The sequence below is a fragment of the Nasonia vitripennis genome, chromosome 1 (assembly GCF_009193385.2).
Source record: "Nasonia vitripennis strain AsymCx chromosome 1, Nvit_psr_1.1, whole genome shotgun sequence".
In the NCBI taxonomy this organism is placed as follows: domain Eukaryota; kingdom Metazoa; phylum Arthropoda; class Insecta; order Hymenoptera; family Pteromalidae; genus Nasonia; species Nasonia vitripennis.
In genome coordinates this window covers 12653064-12675246 of record NC_045757.1, presented here as the reverse complement: position 1 = coordinate 12675246, position 22183 = coordinate 12653064, and the positions used below count along the sequence as shown (strand labels likewise).

The 22183-nt window shown below is 36.9% G+C and overlaps 4 protein-coding genes across 7 annotated transcripts; 2 read left to right on the top strand and 2 right to left on the bottom strand.

Annotated features, from left to right (window-relative positions):
- The first annotated feature begins 204 nt into the window (after positions 1–204).
- On the top strand, positions 205–9537 carry LOC100117390 (GIGYF family protein CG11148). Of its 4 annotated transcripts, none has more exons than XM_032602300.1 (17): positions 205–385; positions 1486–1530; positions 1609–1831; positions 1958–2110; positions 2188–2404; positions 2538–2712; positions 3047–3543; positions 3613–4334; positions 4502–4888; positions 5053–5415; positions 5494–5592; positions 5701–6191; positions 6271–6469; positions 6559–6765; positions 6846–7341; positions 7475–7704; positions 7785–9067. In XM_032602300.1, exons 2-17 carry the CDS (start codon positions 1499–1501, stop codon positions 7908–7910), a joined length of 4617 nt encoding a protein of 1538 aa, XP_032458191.1. In that variant the 5' UTR covers positions 205–385; positions 1486–1498; the 3' UTR covers positions 7911–9067. The 4 variants fall into 4 exon arrangements, with proteins under 4 accessions (XP_032458191.1, XP_001601645.2, XP_008217588.1 ...); XM_001601595.6 differs by lacking the exon at positions 205–385 and adding an exon at positions 421–579; XM_008219366.4 differs by lacking the exon at positions 205–385 and adding an exon at positions 918–1164.
- On the bottom strand, positions 9203–12876 carry LOC100680200 (N-acetylglucosaminyl-phosphatidylinositol biosynthetic protein). The gene is made up of 7 exons (XM_016986664.3): positions 12795–12876; positions 12274–12718; positions 11845–12181; positions 11537–11771; positions 11161–11458; positions 10718–11078; positions 9203–10633 (listed from the first exon to the last, which is right to left on the bottom strand). Exons 2-7 carry the CDS (start codon positions 12297–12299, stop codon positions 10547–10549), a joined length of 1344 nt encoding a protein of 447 aa, XP_016842153.1. The 5' UTR covers positions 12300–12718; positions 12795–12876; the 3' UTR covers positions 9203–10546.
- An 80-nt stretch (positions 12877–12956) lies between these two features.
- On the top strand, positions 12957–16191 carry LOC100677958 (ras-related protein Rab-30). Its single transcript, XM_016986666.3, has 4 exons — positions 12957–13500; positions 14013–14096; positions 14178–14513; positions 14691–16191. Exons 1-4 carry the CDS (start codon positions 13414–13416, stop codon positions 14799–14801), a joined length of 618 nt encoding a protein of 205 aa, XP_016842155.1. The 5' UTR covers positions 12957–13413; the 3' UTR covers positions 14802–16191.
- A 188-nt stretch (positions 16192–16379) lies between these two features.
- LOC100117423 (dehydrogenase/reductase SDR family member on chromosome X-like) lies at positions 16380–18526 on the bottom strand. The gene is made up of 5 exons (XM_031930848.2): positions 18040–18526; positions 17278–17451; positions 16976–17186; positions 16672–16876; positions 16380–16599 (listed from the first exon to the last, which is right to left on the bottom strand). The coding sequence occupies exons 1-5, from the start codon at positions 18134–18136 to the stop codon at positions 16411–16413; spliced, it is 876 nt and encodes a 291-aa protein (XP_031786708.1). The 5' UTR covers positions 18137–18526; the 3' UTR covers positions 16380–16410.
- Positions 18527–22183: the final 3657 nt, after the last annotated feature.

Below are 22183 nucleotides of genomic sequence, written 5' to 3'. Positions count from 1 at the left end.
CATATTTTTCCAAAGTATCGCGGCTTCTTGAAACAGCCGCAAGTAAACAAAAAACGGTACATCAGCAAGCCGCGAGTTACATTTACGAAAAATTAAAATCTCCGCCTGTATAAGTTATAAGTATAATATCCGCAATCGAAATTTCTCCTTCTCGCCAATCTCGCTCGATATGCAACAATACACTCACTCGACGCCTCCAATCCGCGGCGTCAAAGTGTACATACATTATACACACACAGACACAGCGAGCAAAAAGAAAATCCAACAGTTGCAGGTGTCGCCACCGTCCAATAACGTTCCACCACCGCGGTCCGCGGTACACATCTTTCATCCATTCCCCGTTTCTCGCGACTCTCGCCTGGCGCGGTTCGCTACAACTACTTAGGTATATACTCTTTCTACTCAACTCTTCTATATCAATCCACGCACGCGTACCGCAGAAGCAGCATCGCAGCAGCACACTACTTACTTACTCTTTCGCAGCAGCAGTCCACGGCGACTTTTTATTCCAAAAAGCTCGTATCGGCCATATTGGTGTGTTGTATCATTCGCTCTCGGTGATTTTCGAAGTAAAAAAAGGTATTCCTCGGCTACACGACACATCCACGACCCTCGAACACTCAGCTCCGTGCGAGCTTCTGCGTCGCAAGCGACGTCCGCTGTTAGTAAAAAGTCTCGACTCGCTCGGGCGATCGCGGCGTCGTCGCACATGAAAAAAGTTTGGTTAACGCTGCCACCTTGGCTCGGCACACACACACGGCTCGCCCGGATATCCGAGACTTCGAGTCTTTTTTAAACCCGATCCACGAGCTCGAGAGGCTAGAGGGCGAGGATCGCGCTCAGACTCGGGGGGACGTGTTCACGAAGCTTGGCTTCGCGACTCGTGAGCGGACGGAAGGTCTACGGACGGGCCGTAATTGTACATTGACCTTATACGAATTATGTGCGTCTTTTATCGTCTTCTGGTTGTGCCTCTTTTGCGAGTCGCTGATTAGCGTGCTTTGATCGAGCCTTTCATTGGAACGGGACGATCTGTTGTCGTTTACGAAATAGTTGGGCAAAAGTATTCTCGGGGCAGTCGGAATTCAACGCAGCCTGGCGTGCGGAGTTTAAAGGGCCTTTCTTTGTTCGTTTTGCCGCGGGATCCTGTTTGGCGTATTTCGCGTAAGACATACTTCCTTGTTGCTACTTTCGGCTTCTCGAGACTCGCTTTTTCCGCGGATTTGGTCAAGAGCTTATTTGGTTTGTCGTTGAAAATCGCGTGAGTGCGTCGGTGTTTAAAAATAAAATGCCGGAGCTGAGTATCTAAATAAGCAGATGTTTGATTCCATCAAACTGTCTCACCTGTGTTAGGAAAGCAACTAACTCTTGTGATCATAACACATGTGGCATTGTTGTAATCTTACATCTGATTAAATGTCAAAGCACAGTGCTTCAAGGTTGTAGCCATCGTTTTTATTTGTTGAAAATTTTTTTCATTTTCAGGAATTTTAGCATCATGACGGATTCTCTGAAGTTTGGTCCAGAATGGTAATGACGGCTTTGCGGATGAATGTTTGTCGCTGTGAAAAAGATTAGACTTGAACATTTGAACTGTATTATTTGCAGGTTACGCAATTTAGCGGGAGATGGCTGTAATTCCGGTGGAGGAGGCGCAAGTCTCACAACTCCCCGGTATCAGTTGGCGGAACATAGGTACGGTAGAGAGGAGATGCTTGCTCTATTCGACCGTAACTATAAACCACCAGAGCCATTGATCAGCTTTGCAGGACTTTACGTCCCAAAAACTCAGTTACCACTGGCTCTCATTCAAATGACAGAGGAAGAAACAGTAAGATTTGCTCACTCTTTATTTGTTTTACTTCTTTTACAAAACATTTATTGCCTGAAAATTTTTTCAATTATTTACTTAATGTAAGTTGTTTTATACAAATAGTTGAACAAAATTTTTTAACAGCGTTTGTGGAATGGTGGAGTATCTGTTAGCACTGGTAGGGGAAGAGGTGGAAGTGTTGATCGGGGAGGACGAAGTAGAAGTGGAAGAACTTATCGTGGAGCTGGCTTTGATGATTTGGGTGACAGTCCTAGAAATGAGTCACAACCATTTCCAGTAAATATTCTGCCTCATGTTTTGAAAATTGTTGTTTTCTCATGAAAGTGAGTAAATAATATAAATTTTTAATTCAGGCACGAACCAGAGCATTTGATAGGCCTCCAGCTGATCGTAGCTGGTCAGAAAGAAATGGGGCTGTAGATTCAGTAGAGTGGAATGGATCTACTAGTCCTAGAAAAGAATTAAGTCGTGGTGCTAGTGGTGGTTCCCTTATGGAAAGTAATTGGAGGCGTCATCGAGGGGGGGGAGAAGACGAAGATGGATGGCGTATGAATTCAAGAGAAAATAGAGGTAAACATTACAATTAAAAAATGTATGAATGTATGCTTCAATATTTCATTAACTTATAAAACCTCTTTAAAGTAATTGTGTATATATGTATAAGAAAGATTTTGATGTTTGAAAATTTGATTTGAAATTTTAGGTTTAGGAAAGGGCAGTTGGCGTGATGCTGATAAAGACAGAGCTGATGGGGATGACGATAAGAGAGGAGAGCGTTGGGATCATAAAGGGGGTAACAGAGCTTTTGATCCTCATCCACCACCATTGCGCAGAAATCGTTCAAATCACCATGATAACCATGACAATCTGCCAGAATGGTAAATACATATTTATTTCTTTATTTTAGTAATCTTTAATGAGTACTTGCTGACTAGGCTAAGGGAAAGCAGTAATTCATATTTGTAGTATAAAGTTTGACAATTTATCAATAGAAAACCCAGACTAAATTTCAAGTATTATCAATGAAGAAAACTAGCCAATTTTGAGCATTCGGCAGTTGCATTGACGTATTTATATACTCTGCGTTTGCCTCGAGTGTATTGACACAAAATCCCCGAGAGCGAAAATCATATCTGAGATAACAATCATACAAAAAATATGAGAAAAATCTCCTAGTAGGATATCCTTATAGTGATCTCTTTTTACTTGCAGGGCAACTGAAAACCCAAGTGAGAGTGGCGGTAGTTTTGATGCGTCTGGTGCATTCCACGGCATGTATTCGGATGACGATGAGGATCACCCAGGTGATAAGTCTTACCAGGAGCGCAAACGAGGCTCACGAGTGCGTCGCGTTTCCGAAGGGAACGCGCCGCACTCAAAGAATGGCGTTAAGTCGTCACCTGCTTCTGGTGGGAACATTCGCTCGACCAAGGCTGAACGTTCATTGAATGGTGAACGACCTAAGTCTGTGTACTCCTCTGAGTCGAAGGACCAGTATACATCGGCCGAAAAGGAGTCTAGACGTAGTCTGTCACCGATCAGTTCACCGCCGGTACCCAGTAGCCCAGCTCCCAAAAAGACTCAAGCAACAACCAACAATGCTGGCAGTGGTGGTGGCAGCAAGACAAGTGCGAGTGTAGCTGAATCGAAAAAGAAGGAGAAGGCATTGAAGCAGGAAAAACAACAGAAAGAGCAAGCTCAAACCAATGGTTGGTTTAGATAATTAGCTTATGATTTACCACTAATCAAACGTTTTTTAATTAATCGTGTTTTATTAGCTTCTAAGGCCAAATCGAAAGTTGAAAGTCCAAAAAAAGTGGCAGAGTCAAAGGCAAAAGCAGAAACCCAATCTTCTACTTTCTCGGAGGTACCAGATGAGGCTGATCCTGAGCAAGCAAGCAATATGATAGAGATGGCTAAGCGAGAACAGGAGATATACAGGCGACTGCAAGAGGTGTTCCAAATGAAGCAAGATCTTCAGCAGCAATCTCCTCAACAACAGAAACAGCTACAGCATCAACCATCTCAATCAGTTCCAACAAGCGCGGATTCGAGTATTATTGAGGGGCCAACAGAGGATAAGCAGAGATCAACAGAGGCGGATCATCTGAACAGGATGGAGGAAGAGGTTGCGAAGCTCATAGATAGTGCCGGTCTCGGGGATGAAAAACCGCCTATGAGTGTGCCACCGCCAGTTTTGCCTAAGTCTGCGGCTACCTCATCGGTAGTAGTCAATCAGGGTGTGATCGACCCTGCAGTGGCGACTGTTATGCAGAGCACCACCATCGTGCAGGAAAAGTGGTACTACAGGGATCCTCAGGGAGAAGTTCAAGGACCTTTTCTTGCCAGCGAGATGGCTGAGTGGCATAAGCAAGGCTACTTTGCACCTAATTTATTAGTGAGGAGAACTTGTGACGAGCGGTATACAACCTTAGGGGATCTCGTTAATCTTTGCGGCACGGTACCGTTCAAGCCTGGTGCCAATTTCCCCCCACTCAAGGTACGTAATCTAAATGACGTTTAAAAACGTTTGCACTTGAAATTAGAAAGTGAAAGGTTTTATTTAATCGGCTATCGTTATTACTCGTGGCTATTTAATAGATTTTCATTCGTTTGTATTTGAGAAATTAATGTATTATCTGTAAAAATGCACTTCTTTTTTTGTAGTTGACAGATACGATTCTACCAAGTATGGCAAGCACCTTACCAACTGGTCTACCGGTCACCAGCGCTCTGCCTAAGCCTGCGAATCAGTTGGATCCGCTGATGCTCTATCAAATTGAGCAGTACCGGATGCTTCAGAATCAGCATATGTTCCTGAAACAACTGCGGGCAAGTGCCATCAATAAGCTATCGCAGAGTGAGCAGTGGTCGAGTCTCACTCCGGTCGAGCAGAATCAATTGGTGCTACAATACGTTAGATCGATCGATCCCGAACTTGCGGATTTGCCGCCGTTACAGCCGCCTGTGATTCCCAGCACTTTTATACCTACGATTCCTCCACCAGCGCCACCATCCAATTCGGTTCTACAACTCTTCCCCCAGCTCCACCAGGTAATAATTAAATACTGTAATAATGTTTTCATTTAACTTTAAATGGAATACTTAGACTATTTTGGATATACTAAAATGGTTCGAAAATAGACGTTCTAAAAATAATAATTAAGACACGTCGATCTGAATTGGGTCCGTTAGTGATACAAATTATTTTCTTCCAGACTGCAAAGACCCAGGCAGAGGCCCAGCATGTTCCCGCGCAAAATTCGCACCCAGTGAATACGCAGTCGATGCAAAGTAGTCCGATAGACCCGATCCAGCAACTGATGCAGCAAATGAGCGGCATGCGAAATTTGCCGCCAATGCCGCAGGCTCCAATAGCTCCAAGTCCACCACAGCCTCAGCCCCAGTCTCAATCTCAGCTTCAGGATGATAACCCGATCAAACAGTGGATGAGGCAGTTCAGCGCCCAGGCGCAGCAGCAACGGCCTCAGCCACAACCACAACCACCAATAGATTCTGTTTGGCAGCAGCCTGTTTTGAATCCTAACACCTTCAATCGCGTCCAAGACTGGGTTTCGCAAGTAGGAATTGTTGTTGATTTTTTGTTTGTCCTGAACCCTTCCTATATATTCCTGATCAAAATGTAAATGATTACGTAGGTTCGTGGCGTTCATCCAATGCAACCTGCTGTAATGCCTGGCGGAAAGTCATTGCTAGATTTTTATAAAGAGAAGATGATGACCGAGCAACAAATATTGGTAATTTATTTATTTATTTATCAAACCACACAATTTTTGCTTGTTTAATAAAGTCAAATGAATCATTAACCCTATTTGTATTTAAATATTGATTCGGATGAATCACAGAAAGAGCAAAGACAAATGGTGGAGGAAGAACAGCGTAAACTAAAAGAGCTAGAGTTGCAGCGAATGCAACAGGCACGTGCCAAGCAGGAGGCGGAGGTTGAACAGCAGCGCAAGCAAGATGAGCTGCGGATGAAGCAAGAACGTGCCAAGCGTCAACAGGAGGAAGAACTAGCAAGACTGAAGGCTGAGGAGGCAGCCAAGCGTGAAGAGGCTGAGCGGAAAAAGCGCGAGGAGGAAAAGAAGCGCAAGGAGGAGGAAAAGCGACGACAAGAAGAAGAGCAACGAAAACAAGAGGAAAAACGACGCAAGGAGGAGGAAAGGAAACGTGAAGAAAAACGGAAACAAGATGAAGAGGCCAATAAAAAGAAGCAGGAGGAAGAGAAAAGAAAGCGTGAAGAGTTAAAGAGGCAGGAAGAGAAGCTTCGAAAGGAAGAGGAGAAACGCAAGAAGTTGGAAGAAGAGCAACGCAAGCAGGAAGAAGAGAGATTGAGGTTTGTCTGAAATAACTACTTTACAGTAATCAATCGTTTGATTTGGTATTTTTTAATGTGCCTAATATATTATATTTAGAAAAGAGGAAGAAGCTCGCAAAAAAGCTGAAGCTGAGGAGCAAGCAAGAAAAGCAGAACAAAGACGACGAGAAGCAGAAGCACTTCGAAAATTGCAAGAACGCAGCAAAGCTCCTTGGGCTCAGGCACCACCTGCTCCCCCACCAACTGCTCAAGCTTCTCTAGCCGAGATTCAGAGGCTCGAAAGAGAGAAAAAGGCTGTAAGTTTTTGTAATCAGTGACTTTTTACCAAACTATCGTGCGTAGTAATGATGAAATGAAATTTAAAATATTTTGATAAAAACAATAGGAAGTACTGCGTCTTCAACAGTTGCTTCAACAACAGCAGTTGGCTCAGCAAAAAGCAGCTGAAGCAGCTCAGGAAGCTCTTGCGGATTCTGCAAAACGCCTCCAATTCAAATGGGCCGAGAAAAGTGCACCTGTTAATAACGTGAATCGGGTGCAGAGCCTTGCTCAGATTCAACAGGAAGAGCAAGAGCGAATCGCTAAGCTTAAGGTCAATATTGTTTTTGATTTCTCAAGTCACGAGATTTTTAGAGCACTGAAAATAACTATCTTTAATGTAAATAACTTTAGCAGCAAGAAAAAGAGCGACAGGAAAAAGAGAAAGCCAGTCACAAGGAGACCACAGTGACTCTTCAGAACGTTAGCATTTGGGGAGCAGCATCCCAAAGCTTGACCTGGTCAAGTACCTCGAACTCTGGTAATCAAATGTATGGTTCTGGTGGAGGTGGTGGCTTCTGGGACGAGCCAGCTCCGAAGGTTAATGCCCCTGTACCAAAGGCTTCTACTCCTAAAGCCCCGCAAAAGCAGCAACCTAATATGGTTAAGTCACCTGCTCAACAGCAGCAGCAGCAGCAGCAGCAACAACAACAACTACAACAACAACAACAACAACAACAACAGCAGCAACAGCAGCTACAGCAACAGCAGAATAACAAAGTGGCTAAGAGTAAAAATAAGAAGGACGAAGAATTGGTGAAGAAGCTTTTCGAACAGAACACTGCCAAGACTGATGATTTTACCCAATGGTGTAGCAAGACTTTAACTGGTCTTGAAGTCTCAGTAGATAGTTAGTATAAGAACATTATTTTTTTACAATCGACAATCTATGGTTACATTCTTGCAAATATATGCTGAAAAGTAATGACAGCTATGAACTTTCTTAAATCATCATTTTTTTAATGGCATTCTAATCATTTCAGTACCTACGTTTATTGGTTTCTTACGTGATATTGAAGCAGCATACGAGGTTAAAGAATACGTTCGCATGTATCTGGGCGACAGCAAACAATGCTCCGAATTTGCTAAACAATTTTTGGAAAAGCGTAGCAAGTGGAGATCTTCCCAACGACCTCAGACTCAAGCGGATGACTTATGTAAACCAGCTCCTGCTATCAATCCTAACACTTCTACAGAATTTCAAGAAGTAAAGGTATGTTACTAATGTCGCTAAGTAATTTCTTTTTGTTGAAAATAATTTAAAATTTAACCAATCTTTGATGTCGATTTCAGAGCAAATCCAAGAAACCGAAGAAGGGTAAAATGTTCAAAGTAGATAGCAAAATGCTCGGTTTTAGTGTCATGTCTGCACCGGATCGCATCAATGTCGGAGATCGCGACTACGCAGATAGCGTATAAACAAGAGCTGAGTGGATCTCAAACGTTCATTTCAAAGATACTCTTCTTCATATTTTTGGTTCGTCCCAAATGAACTTTTTATTTATTTTTCTCGCATCCTATCCGAAGCAGGATTTTAAGTTACTCGACATGGATACTCCGCTCACCATAAGATTTTCTGTGAAAACTTGTACGGAGACTCCCAAATCTATTCTTGGATTTACAAAAAAAAAAGTCGAGAACTCGTAAAATCTAATCTTTTTATTCTTTCACTCAGGCGACAAAAACGATATGAGATCATCTATTAAGGCACATGCATATGCCCATTGAATATTGTTAATTAGATACATAACGAAGCGTCGATGAAAGAAAGTACACTTCTAGTTGATAAGACGCTATTTTCCTACTTCTCTATACGAGTCTTTTTTCCTATAAAATTCATCTTCCGTTCATTACGCAAGAGTATATAAATTTAAGTAAATCATTTAACTTTATTAAACGTTGCATACTTTTATCAAAAAACTTAAATGTGCTTTTTGCACGAAGAACTTTGATACAATTATTTACATACTCACAAAAGAGCATTACTGAAGCGCTTAACCATTATTTAAAAATATTAATAATAAAAGTAATTTCAAAAATCATACCTTTTTGAAATTGCAACAAATATTTAAAATTACAGCAAAATGTTCTTCGTGCTCTTCTAATTTAATTATCAAAAGGAAACCCCTAATAAAGTATTGATAAATATTATATTTTCATTAAGAAAAGAAATCGTGAAAATCTGACGAAAAATAAAACGTTAAAATACATATTTGAAAGAGCATTTTGATAAATCCTAATAAGAGTAAAATAAAATCAACCATGTGCACCTTTTATACACTTACTTATACACTTGTACAATTCTTGCATACTGAATTATCCCAAATGTTGCACAAATGCTGCATATTTTGTAATTTATTAATTAAATCTAAATATTACAATATCTATTTTACTCTTACTACGATAATGAAATCTACTTTGCTCTTTCATGATATTAATTTTTTGTAAATTATTTAAATTTTCATTTTTCGAAAGTGAAAAATGATCATGTGCATGTCCCTGTGAACTCTTAATTTGTTATAAACATTGTAGGTGCATGAGCTGTGAGATAAAGTTTAGAACTTGAAGTAAAAAAAGTAATTTGCGTAAATTTTTTCTTTTTTGATTACTGTGACTTGTAAATATGCCGATAAGTTAAATCGACCTACTAAAAGTCGACAAAATCAGTTTTTATGGTAAGTAAAAGAGAAGTTAAAGACGAGCATTTTCTGAAATTCGACGGCTTTATCACGAGCTGAAAAATTCTCGTTGTAAACGTCGACTTTCGCCTCAAGTCTGTTCGTTTGTAATGTTGTAAAGGTTGTTGAACCAAAGATCGTTGATTTTTCCAGTGACATTTTGTTCAGAAAAAGCAATGATCTTTGACTAAGAAAGATTTATGTAAAAAACCAATTGTACAATAATACAGTGATGATTAAACAGACGAGAATGAATAATGATTGATATTGTATCAATATTATCTTTATTATAATAATTATGAATATTATTATTGAATGTAACTTACAACAACATGGCAGAATAAACATTATTATATTTTCGATCTGGATTTTTAATTTTGTTAAATCTTGTTTTATAATTTTCTGTTTTTAATAAAGATTATGCTTCATTAAAATTAGTTTTTCTAATTCGTTTGTGTTTTAGTTATTTAACATGATAATAAAACTATTGAGTACTATGCATGGGGATGAAATTTATAGGCATTATACGTAGCATATAAAATGCAAATATTTTTATTGTCGCTTATGATCGTCAACAATGACTCCTCAACAATAATCTGTAAATACGACACTTTGAAACATCAACAGGAATGAAAGTGTAAACATCCTCTAATGTTTTTTTACATAATTTACATGAAGCTTAGGCTTTAGGTTTTTACCTTAAATGTAATTACATAGTAAATAAAACTCATTATTATAAAAAACCATCATTATGAATGTATTATATATCAAAAGATTAAAACATTAATTTTATCAGCGTTATCATATTTCTTATGATGCATGAGACAAAATGAATTTAGTGATATTCTGAAACTTACATGTTTGTAAATGTGATTGTACAAGACTTGTGTTTGTAGAAAAACAAAACATCATACATTTACTTTCCAACGATACAGGGCTCTTTATTCTCATTTTTATACGAATAATTTAGCCCAGGAAGAACGGAAGTTTGTATTTTACAAAGCAATGAAACGACAATTGTATTGTAATAAAATAAGTTGAAAAAAATATCTAAATCTTCACGAGTCTTGATTATTGAATAAATACCGAATGCAGATGATTTAAAACGTACACATAGTGGCGTACAAAAATACAAATGCACTTCATAGGTTTAATTTGTGCTAAAAAGCATTTGGTTGAATATTTTGTACTTTGATAAGCAGTATACATTCAATATGTATGTACAATTGGACTAGGACGTAACAGATAACTCATGTTCACACTTTTACATTTCAAACTATTATCAGTATGATAATAATTTTTTCTATGCATTCCCTCATTGATTCAGTAACAATTAGTTTATTGAAAGCTAAAATATTTTAAGTCATTTTGACTGATTTAATTTAAACTGTTTTGATACAGTTTAGTTTTCTGTTTTTCAGACGACTTCGCAGATTTTTTGTAATCTTTTGCAATATCAATGTACTGAAATAAATTAATTCGAAAAATAAGTAAAAGCATGAAATTTAAATTCTAATTAAGAACAGTTTGAAATAAAAAATTACAAACCTTTCGCGGGACAAAGTACTCAAGAAACTGGAGGACGATGTAGCACCAGGCTACCACAAGAAGATAAGGCAATACACCACTTTGAATATAGCTTGATAACTGTCTGCCTAATTTCTTTTCCTCTTCCTTACGAACGCTATTATAAACTATTTCTGTTCGTCTAGTAACGTTATGCCAATTATAAAAGGAGCCTATTTTTCTGTGCACCTCTATGGGACAAGTCACTTTATTGGTTTGGAAGTCAGAGATTGCTTGCTCTAATCCTTCAATCAAAGAAGGGACGTTTGGTTCAACTAAATAAATTAAATCTGGTGGTAAAACTTCTGGAATACCACCGACTTTGGTAGAAACTACTTGCAAGCTAGATTAACAGAAGTTTAATTAATCAATAAATTGTAAAAATTGTCTTTGTTTGCAAATGTGCATGAATATATGTACTTTACCCACAAGATGCAGCTTCAACAATAGCCATACAATAAGCTTCTGTAAGACTAGTATTAAGGAATATGTGGCCTTTGTTTAATACATGCTTCACTTGTGAATGTTCTAAACTTCCTAGTAGGGTAACTCTATGTTGCAGCAGATTTCTTTCTCGTATTTCTTCTATCAGCCACCTCTTTGGCCCATCACCTCCAATGAGGAATTGCACATTTTCATAACGTGCACAGATTTCTGGTATGATACATGCCAGAAAATCTACACCTTTGCGATATACTAAACGAGATACTACCACTATGGTTACTACAACACAAGGAATATTTAGCATTGTACTAAATTATTGAAAAAGAATATTATTTTGTTAAGGCAGTATCAACTTACTGAAATCTTTGCTTCTCTGACTAATATCAGGAGTAAATAAAGCAGTGTCTACAGCATTAGGTATCACAGAGACTCTTTCTTTCTGTACTTTGGCCCTTAGGACAGTATTCTCTTTTCCAGTATGTGACACACATATACAGTGATCACAGTCAGCCAAAGATATTTCCAAGCATTTGTTTGTTAATACAGCGGAAGCATCGGCAAAACCAAAAAGCGAATGATCTGTAAAAACAGTCTAAAGGGAAAAGTAATTATTAACTCTTCTATTCATGATCAATAAAATATTTTACAAAGTTTAACAAATATACCTTTAATCCCATCAAACGTCCAATCAACATTCCTTCATGGGCTAAAGCTGAGAATGCAGAGTGTCCATGTATGATTTCAATTTGCTCTCTGATGAATATATACCTGATCAAAGGAATTGAACACACCATGGTGGGCAGTACACACTGATTGTAAAATACTTTAATAGGTAAATAATAAACTTTTAAGCCATTGGTCATATATCGCACTCCAATTCTGTTGCCGTAGGAATGAGTCATAACCACAACTTTGTGTCCTCGATCCAGAAGACATTGGGATAGATTAAAAATGTGCTCTTCCACGCCGCCCATGTTAGGATAGAAAAAATCGGAGACCATGCTAACATGACAAATAATACGAAACAATAAGTAAACAGAAATTTTGTTTGAGGTTAAGTCCTCGTTATTTTTTAAACTTTGAAGAAAACTCACCAAATCTTGTGTTTTTGCTGATCCATCTCTGATTGGATAAAATAAATCACGCATAATACTTGGAATCGCCTGTTCTCCGATTTTTCAACCTCTGAGCGTTTGTAAATTCGAAAAATCACGTGTCCGACATGGCTTTGACATAACAGATGACGAAGGTAAACAAATCACAAAGTGCTGCAACTGATGCCATACGATCTTATGTCACCTCATCTGATGGCAGGAGTTGGAATTTGGCTGCATTTGATCAGCAAATTCAGGCGCAATACTTACGGTGCGGACTGAACTCACCTACACCGCCTACGCGTCATGTTGACGAGTCCGACACGTTACTTATTATTATCAGCTCAAACGATTGATATAGATTATTGGAGTAAAAATCGAGGTTAACGCGATTGTGGCTTTAATCATCGTGTGGCAAAACCTTTTTAAGAAATGAATCCAAAAGCTAGAAAAAATAACGATTGTCAGTGGCATTTCGAAAATTGCAGTATGCGAAATACTTTTAATTGAAAAAAACAAACCTGGCACTTGATTCAATCCAACAAATAAACAATTTTCGGAAAAACTTAAAATTTACCGCCTCGGGTCTCGACGAGATTTCCGTCATAAAACGAGCGTATTGGACTGCCACTCTGTGTGTATATATATATATATATATATATATATATATATATAGACAGTTCCCGAATCAGCAGAGCTAGCGCACAGCGCAGCAGACTGCTACTCATGCTCTCCGCGCGCGTCGTCACTCGTCAGTGCGCCGATGGACGACGTCCGAGCGAAACGCTATAATCAGCGATGACAACGACAGCAGCAGCAGCAGTTCCTCTACTCCTCCCAGTCTAAATTGAATATTGTCTACAGTTCGGCCTTCAGCTGGAAATTTGTCCCCAGCCGTCTTGGAAAAATGCAGATAAACTCAGGCTGACGTATATAGAATACTGCACGCGAAGCGATAAAAGCCAATAGCTACCTGATCAGGTGTTATAACTATTGCACACTGGCGGAGGAACTGGGAGGAGCGCGTAATTCGGCTGTTGTATAGTGTGTATATAGTGAAAGTCGTGCAGCTCTCGGCCCCGGAATTCGACGCAAAGGCCGCGGAGTTTTTCCATGCAAGGATCGGGAGCATCGTAAGGCATGGAGGACTACAAATTTCTTTTCAAAGTTGTACTCGTCGGCAACGCCGGCGTTGGCAAGACCTGCCTCGTACGCAGGTTCACGCAGGTGATCATTAAATGCGCCTATACTATAACTTCTATCATGTCATGCGACTTTGAGGATTTAATATTCTTTTCGTTTCAATGCCGTTGTGTCATCGCCAGGAGAAAACGCGCGAGTGCTGTTGTTGTCTGCTCTCGCGCGCGTTGCGTCCAGGGTTGTATGCATGTAATAGCTGATGCGTGCATATATATATAGCCTTGCTTCCTTTGCTGGTTAATTATTCACTTGATGAACTTATAACTGTAAATCGGAGCATAAAAAGGATGATTAAGCTTGTTATGAAAAATTCATTCGAGTAGGTCTAATGCAAGTGTACATACATTCGCTAGAGATAGGCGTACTATGTTTTATTATACAGAGTTACTGCAGGATCTTTGTTGTGAAATTCTGTACAGTTTTTGCTAGGGAATTCGAAATTCGCATGACATCACGTATCAAATTTTCCTGCATCACTATGTATTATTAGGAACATCATAAGAATTTCAAATGCTCATAATTGTGTCTTATGATTTCAGGGTCTGTTCCCACCAGGTCAAGGAGCAACAATTGGTGTAGATTTTATGATAAAAACTGTTGAAGTTGAGAATGAGAAAGTTAAGGTAGTCATGTTTGCTAAGTAATATTTGCAAAATCTAATCAAGTGATTGCATCCATAGCTCACGTCTATGTTTTTTTTGTAGTTGCAAATTTGGGATACTGCAGGTCAAGAGAGATTTCGGTCTATAACTCAAAGTTACTATCGTTCTGCTCATGCGTTAATACTTGTGTATGATATCTCATGCCAACCAACCTTTGACTGCTTGCCAGATTGGCTTAGGGAAATTGAGGAGTACGCGAGTAATAAAGTTTTGAGGATACTAGTGGGGAATAAAATAGACAGAGAAGACAGAGAAATTCCTACTCATGTTGGAGAAGATTTTGCACAGCGGCATGGCATGTACTTTTTAGAAACATCAGCAAAAGAAGCTGAGAATGTTGAGAGATTGTTTATGGAGATCGCAGCTGAATTAATGGAGGTAAATTCATTTTTTAGTATCATATTATACATATACTCAAAGCTTGTTCCCAGAATACTTAAATGCTCATGAAGAAAATTCAGGAAGAGAGCATTAAAATAACATATATACATTGAATGAATCTTAAAAATATTTAGCTACATGAGTTACTTTACAATCTCTATAATTGATTTACAGCAAGCACGATGCAAAGAATTGCCTAGATATGAGCAGAATGCAACATCTATAAACGGCAAAACTACGACCATAGGTGATTCTAGCAATTGCGGCTGCAGTCGACTATCCTAATTAGTAAATTTTCCATTTTTTAACAAAGTTTAAGATTAAGAAATACAAAAGAATGACGAATAACTCAAAATATTCGTTTATCAAACGAAATTGTCAATGTATGAATGCATGTATGAATGGAGGAAAAGACTCGAAAATCGTTCGTTTTGTGATCAATCAATGCGTTGCGTTTGTGAGTTTTGTTGCTCTGCGTATAAGAAATCGTATTGCTTACAATTATACAGCATCTAATTGAGGGAAGTTATATTTTAAGATTGTTTTTTAAATTCCAGTTATTTTTTTAAAAAAGGTATTTATATTACATTTAGGGGATTATCTTTAGACATCAGCGGTTTTTTATTTACAATTTTTGTATTTATGTAAATGCACCTTCCTAAAATGTTGATTTTGTGATGTTTTTTTATTGGTACTCAAAATATAGTCAATTATATAGGATGTTAAAAGTTCATTATAATTGAAATTTTGAATTTTAAAATCTCTAAGCATTGTGGGAAGCGACGATCCGTTTTCCTCGGTATTGCGTTACATTTAATATCAATTCACAACTTAGTTAGTGAATTGTGTAGCTCTAATTTATTGAAAATAGTCAATTAAGTGTTTCTCATTGTTTAAGAATTAAATTGCGTTCTAGGATCACTCTAGTCCGTGCGAAGATACAGTGGCAGATGTTTTCTGCAAATCGCTTGCATTTTGGTGTTGGCTTTTAAATTAAGTTGTTCATACATTTTTTAGTTTTTCTTAATAATTTATTAATTATTACTGTTAAACAGTGATATAGTTTGTTCTGATTCCAAAAACACTATAAATTCAATGTGATTAATATTAATTTAAAAAGACATTTCTTTTATTAACATCACAAATTTTTACGCATTTTTCAAGTATTCACCACGTGTATTATTATGTACAAAGAGGAAAGTTGTTTAGTTTTAAGTGTTTTAATTAGGGATAATTAAGCTTCGGATACTATACTATTACGTATTATTAAAAGAAATAGTATTTTCACCGTTTTATAAAATATAGAAAGAAGTGAAAGAACTTTTCATATACAGACTATAAAAACTAAACATATCAATTCACTGCAAAATACTTGTAAATTCATTTACTATCAATTATCAACGAATCCAGCGTAATAGCGATCTGTAAAAATGTATACCACTAAATCTCATCCATTTATCGAAAAACCTATGGAAATTTTCCGTTTTAAAAACAGCGCTTTTTTACATTAGCTTTTTTATCACTGTGACCCTTTTTATTATAAAAAAAAAAAATGGCACCCATGGCATTAAGGAATTTGTTATATGACAAGTGAAAGAAATTGACGAAGCTGAATTGAAGTTAGACATTTCAATCGAAATCAATAATGCAAATAAAAATTACGTGAAACACAACATTTCGTGGCACTAATTAATTTGTCAAGATACCTTTCTCCAAACCCCCTTATGCCAAAAAAAGAAACGAATTCATATCAGTTATCGAGACTCTTTACTGCGTTATCTTTCAAGAGGCCTCTTAATTGTGCGCAAATTAATGACAATAACGATTATATTATAATATGTACACAAACAACAAAAAAAACTTTTAAATAAAAGTAGATTTTGAAGTACCGCAATTATGTACTAATACCGTCTAGCCGAACTTGCTTGAGAGAGTACTCGAGAAGCCTATCTTGAAGTGATTGATCATTAGCCGTGGGGTGAACTGGAGCCTCGAGGCAATTGCTAAGATACAGTCCATTCTTTCCCTCTACCCGAGGGCTGATGGCCGCGTAAACTATTGATTTGGCTCCTTCTGCCGGAGACTAGAAATTTAAAAATATCAATGCCATAAAAACGCCTCTTAATACACGATTTGCTCAAAACCAAGAACGTACCTTCAGAAGAACATTTCTCAAATAATTATAATATTTGAGATATGTTTGATCGTGAAAGAAGAGGTCGGTATTGACAATACCAGGGTGAACCGCGTGGACTTTGATGTTGAGGCATTCTTTCTCGAAGAATCTGGCGTACCACTTTGTGGAGAGAACTTGAGCTAGTTTACTTTGCATGTAAGCTGCTTCAGTGTCGAAAAAGTCCCTGAAAGCGATAGTAGATTAAAGAATGATTATTATTACTTTATTTTTAAACGTATACGTTTACGCGTGAAAAATACTACTCGTAGAAAATTACACGCACTCTTTATTATTAATGTCGTTAAAATTAATTTTTCCCAATAGATGCGCACAAGAAGAAACGTTGACGATTCGTGAACAAAGATCGGAACTTCCGGCCTTTTTCAGAAATGGCACGAGCAGCGAAGTCAAAAGAAAGTGAGACAGATAGTTGACTATGTATTGTTGTTCGAAACCATCGTCGCTTTCTTTGTACGGAACAAACATTACTCCAGCTGGAAGAAAAAAATTATTTTGAGTACAAACAATTCATATACCTTCGAACGGATCGTCATGCATTAGCAAAATGAAAACGGGCTTTATTACCATTATTGATTAGAACATCCACTTTATAATAATTGTTCTTGAACTCTTCTACGAAATTTCTGACTGAGTCTAAACTTGAGTTGTCTAACTTCATTACTCTTGCTTTTCCAGTTAGAACACCAGCCTCTCTGATTTTAGCCACAGTTTTTTCACCTGCTGCTTTGTTTCGACATGCTGAAAATAAATAATAAGTGTATAATAAAAAATAATAATAATCCTACTTATCATTACTAACTAATCATTATTTTACGTTGAAACTGGAGAAAGTATTTATTTAATCCCTCGAGATGTACTAATATTACAAAAACATCGCGAATACATTCAGCGCATCGTAATTAAATTTGTACAAATATTATTTGCACAAACGTGTTAAGCTTCATAATTAATGTTATTTAGGAAAAAATTCCGACATTTATGTATAGTATCCAAACATCGTAATCCAGCTCAGCTGCGTGAAACTACGTACATCGATTATCTTGAGCAAATATTTGGTATTGTCTGGATAATCACGTACGCTTTGCCGCACTTTCTACTTTTGCTTTGAAGCAGAACTTATATTTAATCACTTTTCTTCTCGAATTGTCAATGATTTTACTTATTCAACAAAATCGCCTTACTATTCGATGTATAATTTAAATATTACGTTTATCTCATCTAAAAATTTTATATCGATCAATTTTCAAGTTTATATTAATAAATAATATTCATTCTTATATTATGTGCGTTATAAATATACTGCTTATTTTGGGCAAAAATATTCACCAACTATGACGTCCATGTCACATTCTAGCAGTATTCGGACGATTTCGGCGCCCATGCCTCGAGCACCGCCCGTGACTATTGCCACTCTTCCGGACATTTTTGGCAAATCTGAAAGAAAGAATGAATTTTTGTCGTAATAATATCATTTGAATATATTTAACGAATAAATCATGATCATCGATGTAGTGATAAGGACTATATCGATTGTTATACAGGATAGGATTAATATTTCTTAGCTAAGGTCAATTGCTGCCATGATCTCTGATGAACGTGAAAATTTTGATGGCTTCTAAGATATTTTACTTATAGCATAGCACGTGTTGTGAAGGCTGCGTTTAATGGGAAGGAGATAGCCGAGAATAGATAATCGATCGAACGTAACATAATAGAGTTGTGACGATGAGATGTAATTAAGTTATCATTCTATCTTTCGTATAGTTTATCAACTGAAAACTTTTGTATAACATCAAAATGTATAATATATTGTTCTTATACACTGACTGATTTATTACATCAAAGCACGTCATAATTGTCTTTAATATAACACAAAACGTTTCTTAAACGTTTGAATGAAAAGTTGGAAAAACGTTTAAATTACGTTTGAAATACTTTTTACAAATGTGTCTAAAACGTTTATAAAACTTTGAAATAATGGGATAAAAAGTAATTAAAAATTTTCAATATTATACTTTAAAAAGACATCTGGTGTAGAACACTGCCATAATTGGAAGTACCAACTGGATGCATCCATAGTACTTCCAATTTTGGCAAACATTTTTAGCCTCAATCATTTTTATTGATGATTTTCTAAACTTCTATAAACTTTTATTATTTGGAAAAATTATAATCTCCAAATAATTGTGTCTTAAATTTTTTGGAAACGTTAATTTTATTTTGTGTAGAAAAACTCAATGCAAAAAAATCGATTTTATGTAAAGGATTCTATATTTTTTAAGAAGAATTATAAATGCTAAAGTTACTATTGTATAGTTACACATACAAAAAGACTATAACTTTCAACGCTTTGTCCTCTTTTATTTCGATTGAATCAATATATCAATATAGATCCTTACCTGTTTGATTGTACCTACTCTGCAGGTGGTCGCAAAGAATACTCTTCCATGCTAGCACATTAAACTTAAGTTGTGTTATCGCCCAATCTATAGTCCTGAATATTCTTCTGCGGGTCTTTGCGTTACTGATCAGAGCTAATCCCATCACACTAACTGCAGCAGATCCCATGATGTTTTTACTCATGTCCAGATAACTTTTATAAGCTTAAGGGAGCGATCAAGCAATAACGAGACATCTGGTGATTATTTGCTACGAGTGTCGGGTTTTTATACTCGAAGAGCTTTATCAGATCGATCGATTAATCACGGTAATTTGGAGAAAAATGTTTTTTTTTTTGCATTTTGTTAATGGTTCCTATCTTTCAATAAATTTTTATTTGTACCAATTGATTTTTGTTTAATATAGTAATATGCATTAATATATTTTATAGTAGTGTGGCTAAAATCCGCTGTTAAGTCACGCTTATCTGTGACTAAAGTAGTCCTTTTTTGCACCGTGTTTATCACACTCGCTACGCTTGTGCGCTAACCTCACGGTGCAAATAAGGATTACTTTAGTCACGAATAGGCGAGACTTGCGGATTTTAGCAGTCTGTGCTATAAAATTTTATACGATACTCTTGACTTAAATGGTTCAGTTTTACACGGCGCTTAGCGCCCTGGCTACGCTCGGGTGCTAACTGCGCCGTGTAAAAAAGAACCATTTAAGTCACACGTATCGTAATGTACTATTATAGCACAGTGTGGCTTAAATCCGCGTTTATGTCACGCCTATCCGTGACCTAATTAGTCCATTATTGCACCGTGTATATCGCACACGCTACGCTCGTGCGCTAACCTCACGGTACAATAATGGACTGCTTAGATCAATTTACTTCTTCGTTCATCTCTCTGACTATCCATTAACAACTCCAAAATCTATTCCATTCTCTTTCTTTATCATTCTCTTGTACTTTATATCTAAATTTTATATTTTACAAAAGATGTTAGAATTACTCTATCGGTCTATACGAGCACAATTAATTTGTTAACAAATTTCATATTTTACACTTATAATTTACACCAACTCTGTTCCTATCTTTATCGCTATCTCTATTTTTATCTCCGAGTTTTTCACGAATGCCATCGTTATCCCAAATTCTCATTGTATTTCTATCTTGAGCTTTTCATTTGATCCTTTCGATTTATCATCCCTATTTCTTTCTCTATCTTTCTGTTCACAGATTGCATCTTCATTATCGATTTTGTTTTTTACCTATGTTGATCTCTGTCGCGATTTCTAATTCTGCTTGCTATACATTTTCAAACTAATTTGTCGCTCAAGGATAATCTATCGTTACCTTTATCTCTAGTTTAATTTCTAATGCCGTATCTATTGCGTCTCTCTGTCTTTCTTTAACTTATTATATAGATCTACATTTTTATAACTTTTAGCGACTTACCTGTATCTCTATCTTGAACTTTGTCTATCTACTTCTGTATCAGTCCTCTTTTTAGGCACGACCGCGACACGGAAGTGCCTTATTCGCTGTGGGCACATACCGTGGCGCCCTCATTTCCGGAGTACATCCCATGTTAAATCTTATGGGCGAAAAATAGTTCGAGCGGCCGCCATTATCAATTTCGAGAGTACATCCCATAAGATTACGCGTGAAAAGTGACGCCAGCGCCAGCCCTCCCCTCCAACGACGCGCTCACAGCGAATAGATCTCACGCAATTTTCGACCGATCGGGCTGAAATTTTAGGAGAAGTCTCCTTTTGCAAAAGCTAAAAAACTATTTTTTTTATCCCGATCCTCTACGTCGTTTTGAAATGCGGGCACAATTTATTCGATTTTTAAGCGTTTTTTAAATAAAAATGTTCCTGTGATGCGATTATCTCGTAAAGACTTTAATCAATCGGGCTAAAAATTTGTGTGCGAACTCCCCTCGTAATACTAAGCTGACAGATTTATTTTGCTAAAAATCGCTAAAAACGGTTTTTAACCCTAAGTCGAATTCTAAGCATTCTACAAAAAAAAGTTAAATGGAAAAGTTATAGATCTTTGAAAAATACAACTTTTTCCCATTAACATCAAATCATGAAAATGCTTATAACTCGAGTTTACAGTCCAAAATCGATTTTTTACAGCTAGAAACCAATTATTTGCCATAAAACATTAAGGATTTACGTTTTACATGAAAATGTTAAATGTACAAGTTGTAAACATTTTCAAAATACAACTTTTTACCGTGGCAAACATTTTTTTAAACACTTTTTGACATACCCAACCCTGAAAGCGATTTTTTGATACATAAATTCAATAATAACTTCGGTGCAACATGCCCCATCCAACCCAATTATTTTCAGCAATTTTCCTATATTATTAAAAGCTGAAAGTTATATTTTGGCCTTTATCTCATACATATATACAAAGTTAAACCACTTTTTAAATTAAATTATAAAAAATGTATCAATCCGTGTAACTTGGCATCATATAACGACGTACGCTATATTAATTAAATCTTTTAAGCTGAATCAGTACAATTCACTTTCAAAATTCAAGTGTATATACTGAACTAGAAAAACCTATACTCAATAAAGAAAATTGCTTAGATTGAAGAAAAGCTCTAAGTAGCTTACTCCATCCTTCTAAACTATGCTAAATACCTAAACAATCAATTCGCTTCGCGATGCAAGGCGGCAAGCCAACGCGGCCGTGCGGCCGCGCGTGGCGCGCTAGTTCAAACGTATTTCTAATGTTATCGTTTTTTCTGATTACATTGATATTCCTATACATTTATCTACGACTCTGGATCTATCACGAATTCCATCGTTCTCCTAATTTCTGTCTTTATCTCCTTATTCTCAGATTTCCCATCTATCTCCGATCTTCGTCATTAAGTTTTTGTCGGAATCGACATCTCTACCCATATTCGCGTATTTACCCATATTCCCGCCCTCTCTTTTTCTTTATGGTGAATTCTATTCTTATCTTTAATATAATTCTAACATTTTTAGCTTGAACTTCATCTATATTGAAATCTGTATTTTTATTATTTTGTTATCTTTTGAGACTTCTTATCTATTA